The following is a 16,086-nucleotide window of genomic DNA, read 5'->3' as shown; positions in this document are numbered from 1 at the left end:
ACTACCAGCAACGCTGAAGTGACTGCTGATGGATCAGATGAGCACCCAGCACCAGGACTGGGTAACCCACACCCTGAAAATGCAGGTAATGCCTGGTTTTACTGCCACTTTCCCTTGCAATACAGCTTCTCCCAAGGCAGCTAGAGCAGGAGGTAGCTCCAGGAACAGATGGGGAGCAGAGAAACACAGAAATGTATCTAGCAGCTCCCTGCTCCAAAAATACACTGCACAAATGGCCACATGGAAGCACAAACTGACACAAACCCTAGTTCCAGGCACAGGGAAAGAGGCTGGGCAGCCAGCAGCCTTTGCCCTTGCAGATTCTCCAGTGTCCAATAAAAGGTGAAGCTACGGAGTTTTACCTGCAGCCATAGGGTCTGGCCAAGACTCCTCTCTTCTATCCAGAAGCCCTTTGTCACACAACCCATGGAAATAACAGCTGGAGGTTTCCACCCCTGCAAACCTTAGCTGAAATTGCCTGCTGAAACTTTCCAATCCAATGCTGAATTTGCTGGCCAGATAGAAAACTCAGGCGTGTTTTAACATCACAAAAAAACTTTCCCTCTATGAAGCAAAGCTAAAAATAAGGGAGAAGCCCAAGGTTCAAAACGGACACCACAGCAGAAAACTTGCCATAACCACTGACAGCACGGACCCATGAACCACAACAGTGTTGTATGCCTGGAGAAAACAGGTGTCCTGGCTCTCTGAAGAGTGGCAGCACTGTTGGTGTGGAGCTGTGGGGCACAGGGGGCTGCCACAGCCCCACGGGTAGCAGGTGATGTAGCAGGGGCAGTCCCTCACACCCAGCTCTCTGTGGGACCCTACTCCAGCTCTCTCCTGGTGGCAGCTGAAGGCTTTCAGCTTTTCTTCCCAGAAAAGAGGGAAGGATGTGGGGGTAAGAAGGAAAAGTTGCCTTTCCCCACCACCCCCCAGTCGACAAGACAGTCTTACAGTCACAGACTAAAGAAAGCACCGTGTCTTAAGCAGCACATGTTTATAGTTCTAGCACTGTGGGTGATCACACACCCTCAATCCTCCAGCAAAACATCCCTTGATTACATCAGTGGCTATGAAAATTTAGCATGTTGATATTACTCTTGGTGAGCCTTCAGCTAAAAACTTTTAAAAATCAAATCCCATTTAGTATAGGGAAAGAAAGGAATCTGTGGAAAAGGAAATAATTCCTTTACTGTTTTAAGTCTGTCCCAGTGTCTTGAACAGATATGTAGACACTGGAGCTCAGAGTAGCCATCTACAGGGAAGAAAGTAAACCATTTTAGCAGTAAAGACAAAATACCCACCAACAAACAAAAAAATAAAAGCAGAGCTTACAACCCACGATTCCCTTTTCCATATGCACAAATCCCAAAAAAGGGGAGGAAGGGGTGTAAAAACACCATTGTATTTTTAAAAAGTATCTTTCAAGAAGTGTGAACAGTAAACAAAAGCCATCCTAAATATGCCTCAAAACCAAGTAATGCTGTTATAAATTCTTTCAATTTTTGTGGTATGAGAGGAAGTGGTAAAAAATGGGTCAGGCCTTTCTCATTCTTAAAATTTTCTTACGTGTCAAAGATGAAGGAATGCAGGGGAATTCACTAACTCAAGAGACACTTCCTCCAAGCACTCTATCCAGTTAAGATCTGCTCTTGAAGCAAAAAACAAGTTTAAAAATCTTGCTCTCTTGATATTTTTCACAGCTTTATTGCGGTGAAAAACTATTGCTCAAGTTACCTACAGGAAATGACAAACCACTAAATCAGTTTTCCAAGAGACATAACTGATAAAAGACAGGTACAGCTAGAAAACACAGGCAAATAGATTTGCCCACCTGTCAGCGTGGCCAGAGCTGTAACTCCAGAGCTATAACAACATCAGGTGTCACCAGGAGCTGTCAAGGTTAAATCCTCTGCTAATAAACCAAAGACAAATCAGCAACAGGTTGGTTTGGAAATTTACAGATCTGAGTTAGATCTTTGCTGCAAAAGAGAACTTTTGACAGCTCTTTTTTGTTCTTTTAAATCTCTTCCTGTGTACTGACATAAACAAAGGGATTCAGAGTTTACTCAATGAGCAGACACAGAAAGTCAAGGAAATTCACAGTACTCGCTGAGTGGCAGACTACAATGTGCTGCCAACTGGATTCAGTGATCCAGATTCTCCAGTTACTTCATTCAATACAGCTTTTGGTATTAACAGTACTGGCTATGCAAATACTCTTCCCAAGCACAGCTGGGAGGGGTAAGTGAAGTTTATGACACCAGATGTAAAAGCAGAGGCATCACTGCATAAGTCTTAGCTCTAAAGAAAGGACAGCTATCATCCTAGGGCATCAGGCAGCAACATACCTAATGGAAGAGCTGACTTAGGGAATGTCTTTTGTCTGCCTGGCCTAGGTGAAAGGTGATGGGGCTTGTCCCAACAGGAGCAGATGAATTTACACTCCCAGTAAAGCTGCACCCATCAGAAGCCACATCTCCCACTGCAGCAGCCAGTGCCACCCATCCAGCCCCAGACAGCTCTGACCTGTCCTACAGCACCAAGGCAGCACACAGCACTTCTCTGGTGAGAAAAGAAGCCGCTGAACATGAAGGGTGACTGCTCTTTACAGGTGCTTGTGGAGGTGGCACACAGGAAATGAGCAGCAGCAATACAGAAGCCAAAACTGATGTGGTAGGAGAGAGTCTTAAAATACCCTGGACTGCCCTAATTCAGTTGTTTCTGGAACTAGAAATTATTTTGCCTTTGTGATGTTTGGTCAGCACCGAAATCATTTTTCAAAACAGATCCATTAGAAATGAAAGGTCAGAGCTGCTTGTGTGCTGTTAAGCTGATACAGCAGCTCACCCAAAACAAAGCCCACAGAATGACTGCAGAAGTGTGCACATGAAATAAAACCCCAAACCAGTTTGTGCTAAAATAAATACATAGAGCCACAGAAACTGCAGCTCAGCAGCTGCAGACAGTTAAGCAGCTGCAGAGCCTGGCCATAGCTTTGGAGTAATCCTCAAGAAAGTCTCCTTAAATAATAAATTAGAAACAAAAAGAACCCCCAGTAATGACTCTCCACTACAAAGAGAGCCTCAACAGGCAAATGAGAATTACTTCTGCACTGCTCATCTTTACAGGTTTGCAGGCAGCTAGAAACTGTAGTTCAGAAGGGCATGCACTTCTGATTCATCTCAAAAGCTTGTGCACTTCGAAGCCCTACAGTGACAGCACAGGGCACTGACTCAGGATCTGGGTGATTTAGCTGAAGCACTCTGAGATGCTCTTGCCTGCAGCTGTGGCTCATCTCACCGCTCTGGCAGATTTTCCTCCCCATTGCATCAGGGCAGCATAAGGGAGGTAGGTGTGCCTGCTCCTCAGCTGCTACAGTTCACACTCGCCTGACAAATGGGAGCTGAAGTTGATGGCACTTCAACTAACACACCTCACAGCCTCACTGTCACCCTGCCTCTGCTGCAGGGCAGAACACAACTGCTGCTTAGGGACAGTGACATCCCGCTCCTCTCCTGAATCCAGAAAACCTCATGAGTCAGAGCCTTGGACAACAGCAATGTTAGTTATGGTTCTGCTAATTTTAGCTCGTGCTTTACCCACAGTTCCCAAATCCCTGCAATGCCTCTCCAGGTGCCAACAGCCACAGCTACCCTACACCTCAACTGCCAAAACACACAGCTTCCAGATGAGAGGCTCTGGTGCACTTACACAAACTGTACACTGCAGAAAGACATTCTTCAAATAAAGACAAGAGGAAGGAAACAAGGACAGCTTTATTTACCCTACTGCTCTGCGCATATCTTAATAGGAACAAAAGTTCATCGGCACAGTTCCTGTGTTTCAGAGTCCACTCCAGGACACACAAGACAGACTTTGTGCCGAGGGTAGCTCAAGGAGTGTCCCCCAAGGTGGCAAACAGCCTGCAAGGGCCAGCTTCTACCCCAAGGAGTGAAAGGAGAGAGAGAGGGGCAAGGGAAACAAACACACACTTCACACACTCTCCTCAGAGTAAACTGGGAATGCTTTTAGAAGTAAATAAACACACACCCACCCACCCCCATATTCTCAGAAAGCCACCCAAGCAGAATGCTTTTACTACCATAGCTGAAGGGTTTGTTTTGTAAGAGTAGTTTCCCCAGATTTAGTCAACCTTACCAGCCTCCTCCTCCTCTCTCTCTCCTTATTCACACCAAACTGTGAAAGGGACTTCAGCTCTCTCCAACCAATTAAAAACTAATTGAAGCAACAGACTGGCACTATACAGGCTGAGCAGTCTAAGAGATGGCAGACTCTGCTCATATGAGGCCTACACAATGTCATAATATTTCATTTTATTTCACCTCATAGCACAAAGAGCTGAAAAGAATATTCACATGGATCCAACCCTAAAAAAGAAATTGAAATCTTTATTGCAGTTCAAGTCACTGGGTTCAAATGAACAACACACGTTCTTTACTGCATGTGTGCACCACAGTGCCTGCAGGAACAGAGCAAGGTTTTATTTGTTCCAAAAGCTCCGTGAGGAAGTTATGCACACACAGTTTCTCTCTCAAAAAGTAAAGCTATGTTAGAACATAAGTTAGTGTATTTTATTCATTCGAGGAGACATCTTCACCACTCTAACGGACCATTAAAATGAAATTTGTCTACACCTGGATATAATCGAACATTTTCTGCTTTTGGTATTATTTTTGTTACTGCTAGAACAGGAAACAAGGAATTGCTGAAAAGAAGTGTGTCTTTCAGAGACAAAATTCAGAACAAGTATTTATGCCAAATCTTTCGACCCTACAGATATTAAACTTTATGCCTGCAGCTATGAATGCATTCTTTTAGAAACTGGACACAGAGACACAAGCACTCTTAAAACACTACTTCAAATAGAAAATGGGTATAAATGTACAGCACTGACAACCTAAAAAGTCATCAGCAAGGAAGACTTCACAAACACCTGTACCTTTCCTACTGAAATTTCTTTGCTGCCACTATGCAGACAGCAACTCTGATGAGAAATCCCTAATTTGTGGTCCATGGAACAGACCCGAGGCTGTAAAAAGGGTTAGGAGGGGAGCTTGGCAAGGTAGGGAAGGAATGCAGCTGGCATTAAGGAGTTGGGATTCATAGACAACCTCCTGACAGAGTCCACAAGAACAAATCTAAGTTTCTTCAATGAAGGATTTTCTTTTTAATACAAAGAAGAGAGACCCAAAGTGACAGAGGAGAATTGCTTTTGTGTGTGGACAGTAAATGTGTTTTAATTGACTGCAGAAAAAAAGGGGCAAGACAGCTGTAAGGCAGCTGGTGGTGATTATTTGGAAAGAGTATGTTTGACACACAGTTTAAGCCTTCAAAAAATCCTCAGTCAAAACCAGAAATAACTGGCAAAGAAAATGCTGAAGCACACTTGTAAATGGAGATTATTTAGTGTGGAATTAGAACTCAATAAATGTATAAGGACAGAGTACAATTTCATTGACAAGAACAGAAGATAAAACACAGGAGAAATTGGGTTATACATGCTACAGTACACCCATATCACCAACACCCCAACCTGATCAAAAACTCTGCAGAGCAAGCCCATGACACAACAGCACAGTGCACAGCAAAACTAATTCAAAGAGCTTCAATATGATCATCCTTTATAGTCAAATGCACTTAGGTACTCATGAAATCCCCTCTAACAACCATGCAAAGCAAGAAAATTAATTGAGCAGTGTGACAGCCTGACCCCATGCAGGCAAACAAGGATTCTACAGCAAGCAGTTAAGCCCAGTTCTCTTGGTGGCCTTCGGCACTGACGGCTTTGCTGGAAAGCAGCAAGCACAAGGCAAGCAGATCAGTGTGAACCGTGCAATCTCAAAAAGCTCATTTCTCTCCCATGCACAATGCATGCCAAATCTCGAGATTCCTGCAGCATCCAGTTATGAAACTACAATACAATAGAAGAGGAAAACAGATGGCTAAAAGCCTTTTGGGAAAAAAAAAAAAAAAAAAAAAAAAAAAAAAAAAAAAAAAAAAAAAAAAAAAAAAAAAAAAAAAAAGATTAAGCCTTCCTTCATTTCCAAAAGAGAAATATGTGTATTTGAAAGGAGAGGACCTACTTCAGACCATACCTAATCGATATAAAAATAGGCAACTTGCCTCATGGACATGAAGCCTGTCTTCAGTTAAAGCTTCTGAACATATGAAAAGTTTAGCCCTTTTAAACATCACGGCTCACTGTATTTATAAGCAGGATTTAAAAGCAAAGCAGTTCATGTAAGAAATGACAGACATTACAAACATTGTACAGAAATAACATATTTATCTCTAAAGCAACTTCTGAACACAAATCCTGTATAAAAGCCTCTATGTTTACTCTTTTCCAGCCTTTGTAAGCAGTTAGCACCTATGTTCAGGTGAGCAGCTTTCTTGTTCATCAAAGCATCCAATGAACAATGACAAGTTAGGAACTTGGCAACCTGAATTCTCTAAATTCAGCCATTCTCTGTGGAAACCAGTCAATATTACATTTGAAGCCTCTGTTGAGTTTTTGACTTGTGAGATATCACACAACAATAAGGAAACAAAAAAGCCACCCTAAAGAGCTCATGTGTTCAGCAGTAGATGTTTTAGCAGCTCTATAAAACTGCTATCAGAGCTTCAGGTCCAAGTACTGGAACTAATCTCTGGTCCAAAGGAGAAGTTTCCTCCTCTGCTGAGCCTGGATCTCAGACAAGCCTTGACTCAGCTACTAGAACAGAGGCCTCCAGCAGCTGGGCAGCCCCAGGGTACACAAGAGATTCATGCTGGGCTGGCAGCTTGAACCAGGATCAACAGGAGACCTGGCCTTCTTCAAACTGGCAGCAAACCCAAAGGCACCCCAAACAGGGCCTGACACCAAAGTTCAGGCACCTGGACTGGGTTCCCTGCACGAGTCACAGCATTCCAGCTGCCAGGGATGCCCAGCACGCTCCTGCCCCACACAGCAAGCTCTGCCCTGACAGCCCAGAGCAGGAAATACAGCTGTTTCTGTAGAAGCCTAAGCAAAATGAATGAGACAGATTTCTGGTTGTGTGCAATGGCTCTGCACTGAGGATAAGCACTGAATTAACTCCCTGGTATCACATGTGGTCCTTTCAGGCCAGGGCTGGAGTTCACTGGGGAGGCTGTGTGGAAAATCCTGAGCTGCCCCAGCTTAGTCCAAGGGTAAACGGAGGATGACACACTCCAGCACTTTCAAGCAAGCACCTTTCCAAAAAATCAACTGCTTATATGATTAATGCAAAGTACTATGTTTTGCAGTAATCCATATTAAAGGCCAAGACAACATTCTGTCTGATTATTTATTTATTTTTAATGAAAGGTTCTAAATAAACCAACTGTTCAATTTTTCAAAGGTACTGAGCAACCACAATAATTAGGTCTGGGTCCATGGAAGCTGCCAAAATGCCACAGAAGTGACTCAGTCCTGTTAATTATCTGAAAAATAAGGAACAGTGACAACACTGGACACTCCATCACGACCTATCTCCCCCAAACACACCACCAAGGAAAAGCAATCATTTGTGAGTGGTTGTCTGTAACCATTAGTAGGGACAAGAATAGGAAATTATAGACAGGAGAAAAAGCAAGGAAAGGTTTCAGCCCAATCTGGCCAAATGCTGCTGTACCTAGAGATAATACAATCCTTGAAAAAAGTGAAGCAGCAACACCACAGCAGTGGCAACTTCTCACAGTGCCAGGAGAATGCCAGAAAAAAAGGAGCAGGAGTTATTTTAAACACCAAGTCAAAACAAACAAACAAACAAAAAACCCCAAAAACAACAACAAGAAAAAACCTACCTCCAATCAATACAAGCCCAGAGGAAACAGAGTAAAGCCAATCACCAGAAATTCACCCAACCTTGCACACCATCCACAATCAGTACAAAAATATTCTAACACACAAGTCTCTTTCTGAAGAGTCAGATAAATGCAAACCTAACAGAAGACAGTTCACAAAAAGGCACACAGCCTGTTTTGGTCATGCACAATTCCTGCTCACAGACTCTTCTCAGTTCCAGTGTGTTTATGACTGTGTTGTCATTTACTTTAAAATATGAATGGAGTATTCTTTTCCTCCAGAAACACTGCATTGTTAAAATGCCAGTACATTAAAATAACTTACTGCTTACTACATTTCAATCAAACAACCTACAGACTACAGCACTGACACTTAATATATATCGAGTGCTTTCAGCAAGAACAGCATATGGAGCTCATTTCTCGTGTTTTGTTCTCACATGGGCCAGACTCAGAGGCAAGACCTAGAAACAGATGAAGCAGTGATCCTTTGGGCATGCACAGAAACTGTATCTTCTCCAAAGTTAGGGAAACACTTAGTTGAAGGCTCTCAACATACATAAATATTTAACCCTTCGTTTCTATAGAAGTTTGATTTACAGCAGAAATATTTTAGGTTGCATGCTTAAAGAACATTTTTCTTAAGGTTCTCAAAATAACAGGAAGCAGAATCAAAAAGCTTACAGTCAAAGGACTTTATGAGTTATGTTTTTCCCTATTGTGATTTTTCCTAGAATTCATCCACATTTCACCACCATACTGTTCCTTTGTAATAACCAACACAAGCACTGATCTTGTCTATATTTAAACTCAAGAATGTAGAATGAAGGTTCAGAAGGATGACCTTTTTTGCAAAAAAAATAGTTACGTATCTGAGGTTTGGAATGGCCCTCTGACTACTTCATACACAGACATTCTGCTAGGTGGGCACTCTCAGTTATGATAAACCAATAAGCTGCCTGTTTCTAAAATAATAGGACACTTACAAGAGAACTTTTGTGTATGAGTTTTTCTTAAACCAAGCTGCAATTCCAATGCAAACATTCCCCTGCAAGATTTATACTTTAGTGCTGAAGCATCCTGCAAATTGTCAGCAATGAGTGAATCAAAATGAAAATGAAACCTAAAACAGCCTTGTTAATGCAAACGGAACATAATAAGTAATAAACCCAGCTGCTGCAATAAACCTGATCAAACTAAAATTACTGTGGAAAACTCCTCGGCCTCTTTGGGACAGCAGATTCCATAAGATAATAAGGACAGCTTCTTTCAACTTCTATAATGTTTCCATTTGTAGTTTACTCTGTAAAATCAAGTTCAACTTCCAGAAAAATTCTGTTTCTTAAACATCCTAGGCATGAAGACAACTTGCTAAAAAAATCCAAAACGTTTAACCTGACAGTGCTCCTTTAAGACAGAGCAGTGTGCAGCCTTCCAGCATATTTGACAGAGATTTCCTACTCCAAGAGATAGAATTTAAATTTGTAGAGGCAATTACTCATATCCAGTGAAAGCAGCCAATGCATGTGCCAAACTTGCCAACAAGAAGAAAGGCCAAGTATTAGAAAGGAGGCTGCAGTTTATTACAAGGCAATTTGAACATCTCAGTCCACGAGGTCTGGAAAGTATTTTCTTCATCCCCTGACACTACATGCTCACACTAATGTGAGGAATTATGTCAGTAATATCAATATTCCAAACATATAAAACAGCAGTTGAGTATTTATATATTGGAGATCTTCCCCTGACTATTTAAAAGCTGCTTCTAGTCTTGCCTAGAAGATTTATTTAAGCTCATTTTGCACAGGAAAGATGATGTGCCAGACCCACACCATTAGCTGCTGTCTAGTCAGCTCCAAAGCCATCCAACTGGACCACCATCGAACAAAATTCCTGTCTGACTAAACAAACACCTTAAGGCAATTCCCAAGGACCTGCCTCTTGCCCCTTCCTGTTAAAAGTTAGAAGGGAAAAATGGAAAAGAAGGAAAAACGTGACCTCCTCAGGTAAGGAAGTCAAAAATCAAAACGGGCATCCAACCCACATGTCCCATGACCACCATGTCCAGGACTGATCTCCCATGCCCCCATCAAACAACTCAAGTGTCAGCAGATAACCCTCAGCATCACCAAGTTGGACTGGCAGTTGGAAAAGAGCTCATGGGAAACATTAAAAAAAATTAATAACAGCCAAACAAAAAGCCCCACTAAAAACCCAAAACTGACAACCAAAACCACACCAAGTCACAGATGCCAGCTAACAAACATACCCTCCCCTGCAAGGTAAAAAACAATGCCAGCCTAGAAAATCAATAGTACAGAACAAATCCAGCAGGTCCAGGGTCACCATGCAGCAAAGCCAGCACCTACTGAGAAAGACAAGCAGCTCATGCAGCTGCTTCTGCAGTGGGCTGGCAAGAGAAGGCAAGGGGATGCAAGAGCAATGCCCCTACCACACAATACACATCCTTCCTATTTCAGCACCAGCAACTTACTCCATTGTTTTTTACAGCAACACAAGCTGCTTCTTACCATTTTTTGGTGCACTCAACCATCAGTTCCTGGTAAGAGGCCACAAACTGGAACTTGGATGCGTGTTTCCCAACACGCTGCAGTCTCTTCCAAACTGAAGCCATGATGGTGAGAAATACCAGTCCTCTCACACAGCAGCAACTGCGTGAACAGCAATGTAGGTTTCAAAGAGCGTGTGTGCTTGATACTAGCAGATTTATATACAGACACAGTAAAAAGAGTGTGGGAGAAACTTGACGGGATGTCTACAATTCATATTCTGCCTCTGCCCTCCTCAGGGTAAATCCCAGTCCAGTGGAATGGCTCATCACTGGCCAGAAGCAGCATGCAGTAGCAGTAGACAGGTAATGGAAAGGAAGCTCTCTCATGGAATCATCATTCTTCACACAGTAGATGAAGGGAAGACTGCAGGACTGGAAGACAAATAAGAAAGGCAGAGACAGCATTGGTTAATACACTTCTTACTAAGTGCTGCAATTGCACGTGATCTCGTACCTTTCAAAGAACTACAAGCAACCACAAGAACACAGCCCTTTCCTGTTGTCATCCACACCCCCCCCCCCCAACCCCAATTAAATAAATAAATAAAAATACTGCAGCAATTTCAGGAATTCAAACCACGAGACTGTTCGGAAACATATCAACATATCCCACTATCAGCAACATCATAATTGGCAGCCACGAGGAAAAAGGGCAGCTCAGGGCCACACCGAATCCTTGTGAAGCATCTCCGGGAAGCAGTGCGAAGTGGCTGAGGTGCTGCCAACATGCACCCAGAGGGAGGGACACGGGGAAATGAAGTTCTTTGTCTTGATGACAAAAGGTGTAACAGTTGTTTCCTCAAACACACCTCCCGCTTTCATTCCTCTGTCCAAAGAGAAGGATCATGCAAGGAGACAGAAAGGGGGTGTTGCTGCCCAAACGCCTATGCCAGGGTGAGGAGGAGGACGAGAGAGGAAGGGGCATTTCCCGAGTCCTGGCTACCCAGGATTCCCCATCTTCCTCGCTGCATCATATTGAAATGGAAATGTCTCTCCATCCTGCACTGAGGAATGATCATCAGGGAAGTGAAAAGGGAGAGGAGAAACCCAGGTGGGTCTCCTCCCTCGAAAGGAAAGCAGCGTATGCGCTGGGTGCGGGGAAAAAAGCCTCTTCATTAGGGATATAGGGAAGCACAAGCTGGCCGCAGCTGGCGAGAAGTCAGGGTAGGATGGCATCAAAGCTGGCGAGGAGGCCACCTGAAGTGGAATGGCCCCCGGGAGAGGAGGTCCCCACGGAGCCCCGGGGCGAGGAGCGCCCCGCTCCGCCTCAGCAGCCCGTGTCACCTCCGCGCCCAGCCCGCCGGGGCAGCGCCCCCCGCCCTTGGCCGGGAGCCGGAGCCGTTTAAAAATTAAAACGCCACCGGCGGGGAGCAAGGAGGGGAGCGGCGGCCTCGGGAGCGGCGGGAGGGGACGGGCGGCTCCCCGTGCGGCACTCACCTGCCGCCGGCTCCTCGCGGCCGGTCCCGCCGGGCGGGCGCGCTGGCACCACACGGCAGGCGAGAGTCAGCGCTGCCGCTGCCCATTACTGCAGCAGCCCCGCCGCCGGCAGCGCCCTGCGGCTGTCCCCGTCCTCCCGCAGCCTCATGGCGAGCACCGCTCCCCCGCCGCTCTCCGCGCCGGCCGGGCAGACAGCGCGGCTCGCAGCGCGCCTCACGCCGCCACCATCGCCCTCCTGCCGGCGCTGCGCCGCGCCTCACCCCGGCCCGCCGCTCCCCCGCCCCCGCCGCCCGCCGGGGCCCCGCCCCCTCCGCGTCATTGGCCCCGCCGCGGGCCCTCAGCAGCCCATTGGATGCCGCGCCTGTCAATCATCTCGCGCAGCGCAGGGGGAGGTGGCGAGAGGCGAGGGTTTCGCAGATCCTCCCCCCCGCCCTCAGAGCCCTGCTCTGATTGGTCACAGAGCCCGGGGGGCGGGGCCATCCTGAGAAGGTGCCACCCGATAGGGCAGCGCGGCCGTCCGTCAGCGCCCAAAGCCGCGGGCTGTCAGGGGAGGGGCGTGGCCCCGCCGCCGCCCCCGGGACTCGCCGCCGCCCCAGGGCCGGGGAGCGGCGGGCAGGGCAGGGCCGGGCCGGGCAGGGCAGGGTCAGGCAGGGACGGAGGGAGCCGGGAGGGAAGCAGTGATGCCTCCCGTGAGGTGGGCGCGGGGCGGCCGAAGGGAGCGAGCGGCCGCGGATCGAAGCGGCGGGAGGGGAGGAGGCGCCGCGGCGAGGGACAGTCCCCGCGCTGGGCCCGCCTTGAGGAGGGGGCGGTGAAACGCCAGGCCTGACCCAAGCTCTGCAGCGCAGGCCGCGGTCCCTGAGGGGCTCCGGAGTTCGGGTGCGGTTGGGGAGCTGGTGGGAATTAAATACCGCAGGCAGGACGAGGTTCCTTTGCTGATTTAATCTGCGTGCTCAGGGAACGGCACCCAGGCGGCGGGGGCTGGATGTTGTGCGCAGTTTGATGTTAAAGTGCCTGCAAGGGAGAACGGAGCAGTGAGGGGGTGATCTCCGTGGCATGCGGCTGTGAATTCCCCGTAGCCACGCTGGCAGAACGCTTCTCCTACGCCGCAGTGCCGTGAAGGAGGTGTCGGGGACCCAGGTGCAAAACCCTCGGTGCCGGGTTCCAGCGTTAATCTAAAATTAATTTGAGTTTGGGATTCCAAAGCTCCGTTTGCTGTAGGTGAATTCCAGAGTCAGGGTGCTGTGGTTGTGTGATCTCTGGGAGCTGATCCTAAACCTATCAGCCATCCGAGTCAGAAACTAAGCCAGCTATCAAGTGGAAGCACAGGGAAATAAGGGAGATAATGCAGTGGAGCTCTGAGAGCAGCTGTAAAATTGAAGCCTAGGGGCTTTGCAGTCCTCTGTCTTCTTTCCCATGACAAACCGAATGGAGTCCAAGCCTGATCCACAGTCTGGAAAGCTCCTTATCCCAGTGTTTTCCTCCTTTCCCCTAAGCTGCCTCTCGCTCTTCTGGCATATCGCAGAGGCTGCCAGCATTCAGTGGCTGGAGTGAAAGGAGAGAAAGAATGACTGTGTGGATGGCCACAGGCCTAAGCTGAGCTAAGTTACTTCAGAGAGGTTGAATATTTGGGCTATTGAAAAGGTCAGCCCTTTGCTTATAATGTATTACTCTTCAGCCCTTACCCCAGCTGCCAGAGGGTGTGCACTTGGAGCTGTCCTGGAAGAGGCAGTGATTCTCCTTTTTTTAAAGTGTTACACTGAAATGTTGCAGACGGTTGTACTAGTCACACAGATTTTCTTGGAAAATCCTTTTTTATTTCCCCTGAATATTTCTGAAGTTAAACAAAAGGATTTGAAGATTTTGTACATTTGTCGTAACGTATCTGTTCCAGTTTTGCAGCTGATCTATACACGCAGAGTAATTCCAACACACTTGAGGGAGACATCACTGGGCTTTTTAAGTGCAGATCACCTGCTTAGGATTTGGGAAATGAGGCCAAGATTTCCAGAGCACATCAGACTGAGAACATGCAGTATGGAGCACACAAATGCTTGGTTCTGACTTGGAAAATACCAGATGGAAAACTGACAGCTGTGAAGTGGATCAAGCAAGGCAATTTAAAATTCCAGTGGCCCTGAGGAGATCCTTGGTTCTTCATACCAGAGAAATATCAAGTAATCAGTTGTGCTGGTTTTATTTCAGAAGTTGTCTTTATTCTGAGTATATTCCCAAAAGTTAATCCGTGAGCTCCTCTGATTTATCTCCTGAATAACCTGCAGCACCCAGGCTAATTCCTAAGACCTGTGACCAAGATCTTACTTTCCTCAAACTGAGATAGACATTTTCTGTCCAGTGGAATAAACACAGAAGGTCTGGTGGTTTATTCCGTGACTTGTGTTTCAAACATCATTATTTATTAACATTTTCCATTTCCTTCATAGCTTTTGGGTTCAGGTTACACCAGGCTGGGAGCTACACAGCATAAGGCTGCTTTTGCCTTTGTTGTGTGGGGAGAAATACCACACAGCCAATTATCCTACAAATTATCTCTTTTACAGTTTTTAAGAGCAGCCATCCTCAGTTCTTGCGATTTTGGGGAAAGCTTTGGGAGGTTTCAAAGGGTGAGAGGAATTACTGTGGGAGGAAGGGCGAGATCTTCAGCTGCAGATTGGAAGTTAGAGGCCACCACAGCATTCTCAGGTTACTGGACTGAGTCTTACACCAGACCAACTCAAAAGCTCTTGTGGCTTCTGCTGGCAGCTCAGAGCCCAGAGGAACCAATAAATGGCAAAAAGGGATTAGCAAGGACAGGGATGAGGAGCCCCAAAGCTCCTCCTTGGGTCAGAGCACTCCGATGGGTCAGCAAGGAGCCCCCGTGTTGACTTCATTTCCATATTGCAAACATCTCTTGACTGGTCCTGCTGGCCACAAGCCTGGTTTGTGACAATGACCCAGCTCAAACCATGGCTCAGCTCAGGATCTGAACCAAGCTTTGGAGAAGTGGTCACATTTTTACTTAATCCAATATTATGAATTTGAAAACAAGCTGGTTACACCAAGGTACCCAATGCTCTCTTTTAAGGTCAGAAGCTGAGTGAAAAACTCTTGTGTGACTCCCAGGAGGGTCCATCTGATTACAGAAAAAAAAAAAAATGGTGCTTCACTATATGTAGAGTGTCAAATCTCTTCTGCAAGCAGGAAGAATAGTCATGTGAAGAATAGGTAGGTACTGTTTTATTATTTATCGTGTGTGACACAATCTATTTAAACCATGCGTGTGTCACACCTGCTGCCTTCCTGCTGCCTTCCTGGCCTATGGAAGGACAGCTGAGGAAGTGTATTTGTGTATATTTGTGGTGTTTGTGTATCATCTGTGTTGTCCTGGAAGTGACATGGCACAGGATGCTGAGAGCTGCTCAAGCTGGGAGGTTGGTGGGGCTGGCCAGGGAAGCCCCAGAGCAACCTGACCCTGTTCTTTAGAAGCAGCTGGTTTCACCAAGGACACCCTTATATCCAAAAACTCTTGCTCTGTGGCTCCTCTTTTCCCTCTGCTCTCTCGACACTCAGACACAATCTCCACAGAAATCCCTGTGTATTTATTTTTTTCTGGATTTTGCCTCCTGTTCCCTGGCTTTGCCTGATGGTGGAAGAATTCCTGGCCCAAGCAGAGGGATGATCTATGCTCTGTTTCTATTATTCCCTGTCAAGCTTTAAAGCTCTCCAGCCTCTCCCTTATCCTTCAACGCCTCGTCATCAGCATGACTAAGGACAGGTTGTTCACCAATTGAGAAATGACCTTTGCTAGGAATAGCTGTCATAAATCTCCATTTCCCTGTCCTTCTGTGCATGAGCCTGCAGAAATGTCACCGAGGAAATCAAGGAATTGGATTATGTCAGATTTGCAAGAACATTCTGCTTTCTGAGGCAAAGGTCTGTGTACATGAGGTTGCCCACACCTGCCACGTTTTAACCTCCTTGTATTTCTAGATCCCATCAAAACTTTTGATCCCCTGTTAATTAAAGTAGTGGAGAATTTGTGCTGACCTCAGTAATATGTGTAAAGTACCACCCTCCTGCTCCCCAACATGTCCCTAACTGGTGCTTGACACTGTAACATTCCCTTCTGTAACAAGTAACATTATGTTGTCTGCTCTTTTTCTTTGCTTCCTCACATCCCAACAGTAATTTAAAAACCCATGTATGTATATATATATAGATATAACAAATCATAGTATAGATAGGAAAAA

The 16,086-nt window shown here is 46.1% G+C and overlaps 1 protein-coding gene across 15 annotated transcripts in view; it reads right to left on the bottom strand.

The window, feature by feature from the left end:
- EHBP1 (EH domain binding protein 1) overlaps positions 1-12,076 on the bottom strand; it is a 206,149-nt gene extending 194,073 nt beyond the window's left edge. For 7 of the 15 annotated variants that reach the window (XM_053973084.1, XM_053973086.1, XM_053973090.1 and 4 more), the window contains exons 1-2: positions 11,840-12,075; positions 10,362-10,774 (exon numbers count right to left, since the gene is read on the bottom strand). In XM_053973084.1, coding sequence (XP_053829059.1) covers positions 10,362-10,465 — 104 coding nt within the window. In that variant the 5' untranslated portion in view covers positions 10,466-10,774; positions 11,840-12,075. Of the gene's footprint in view, positions 1-10,361; positions 10,775-11,599; positions 11,636-11,839 lie in introns of those variants that run through there. The other 8 variants (XM_053973088.1, XM_053973094.1, XM_053973095.1 and 5 more) reach the window with 3 other exon arrangements.
- Between the last annotated feature and the right edge of the window lie 4,010 nt (positions 12,077-16,086).

This window comes from Vidua macroura, chromosome 3 (genome assembly GCF_024509145.1).
Source record: "Vidua macroura isolate BioBank_ID:100142 chromosome 3, ASM2450914v1, whole genome shotgun sequence".
NCBI classification, from domain to species: Eukaryota; Metazoa; Chordata; class Aves; order Passeriformes; family Viduidae; genus Vidua; species Vidua macroura.
Note: the sequence above shows the minus strand (reverse complement) of the source record. Positions and strands in the feature narration are given on the sequence as shown.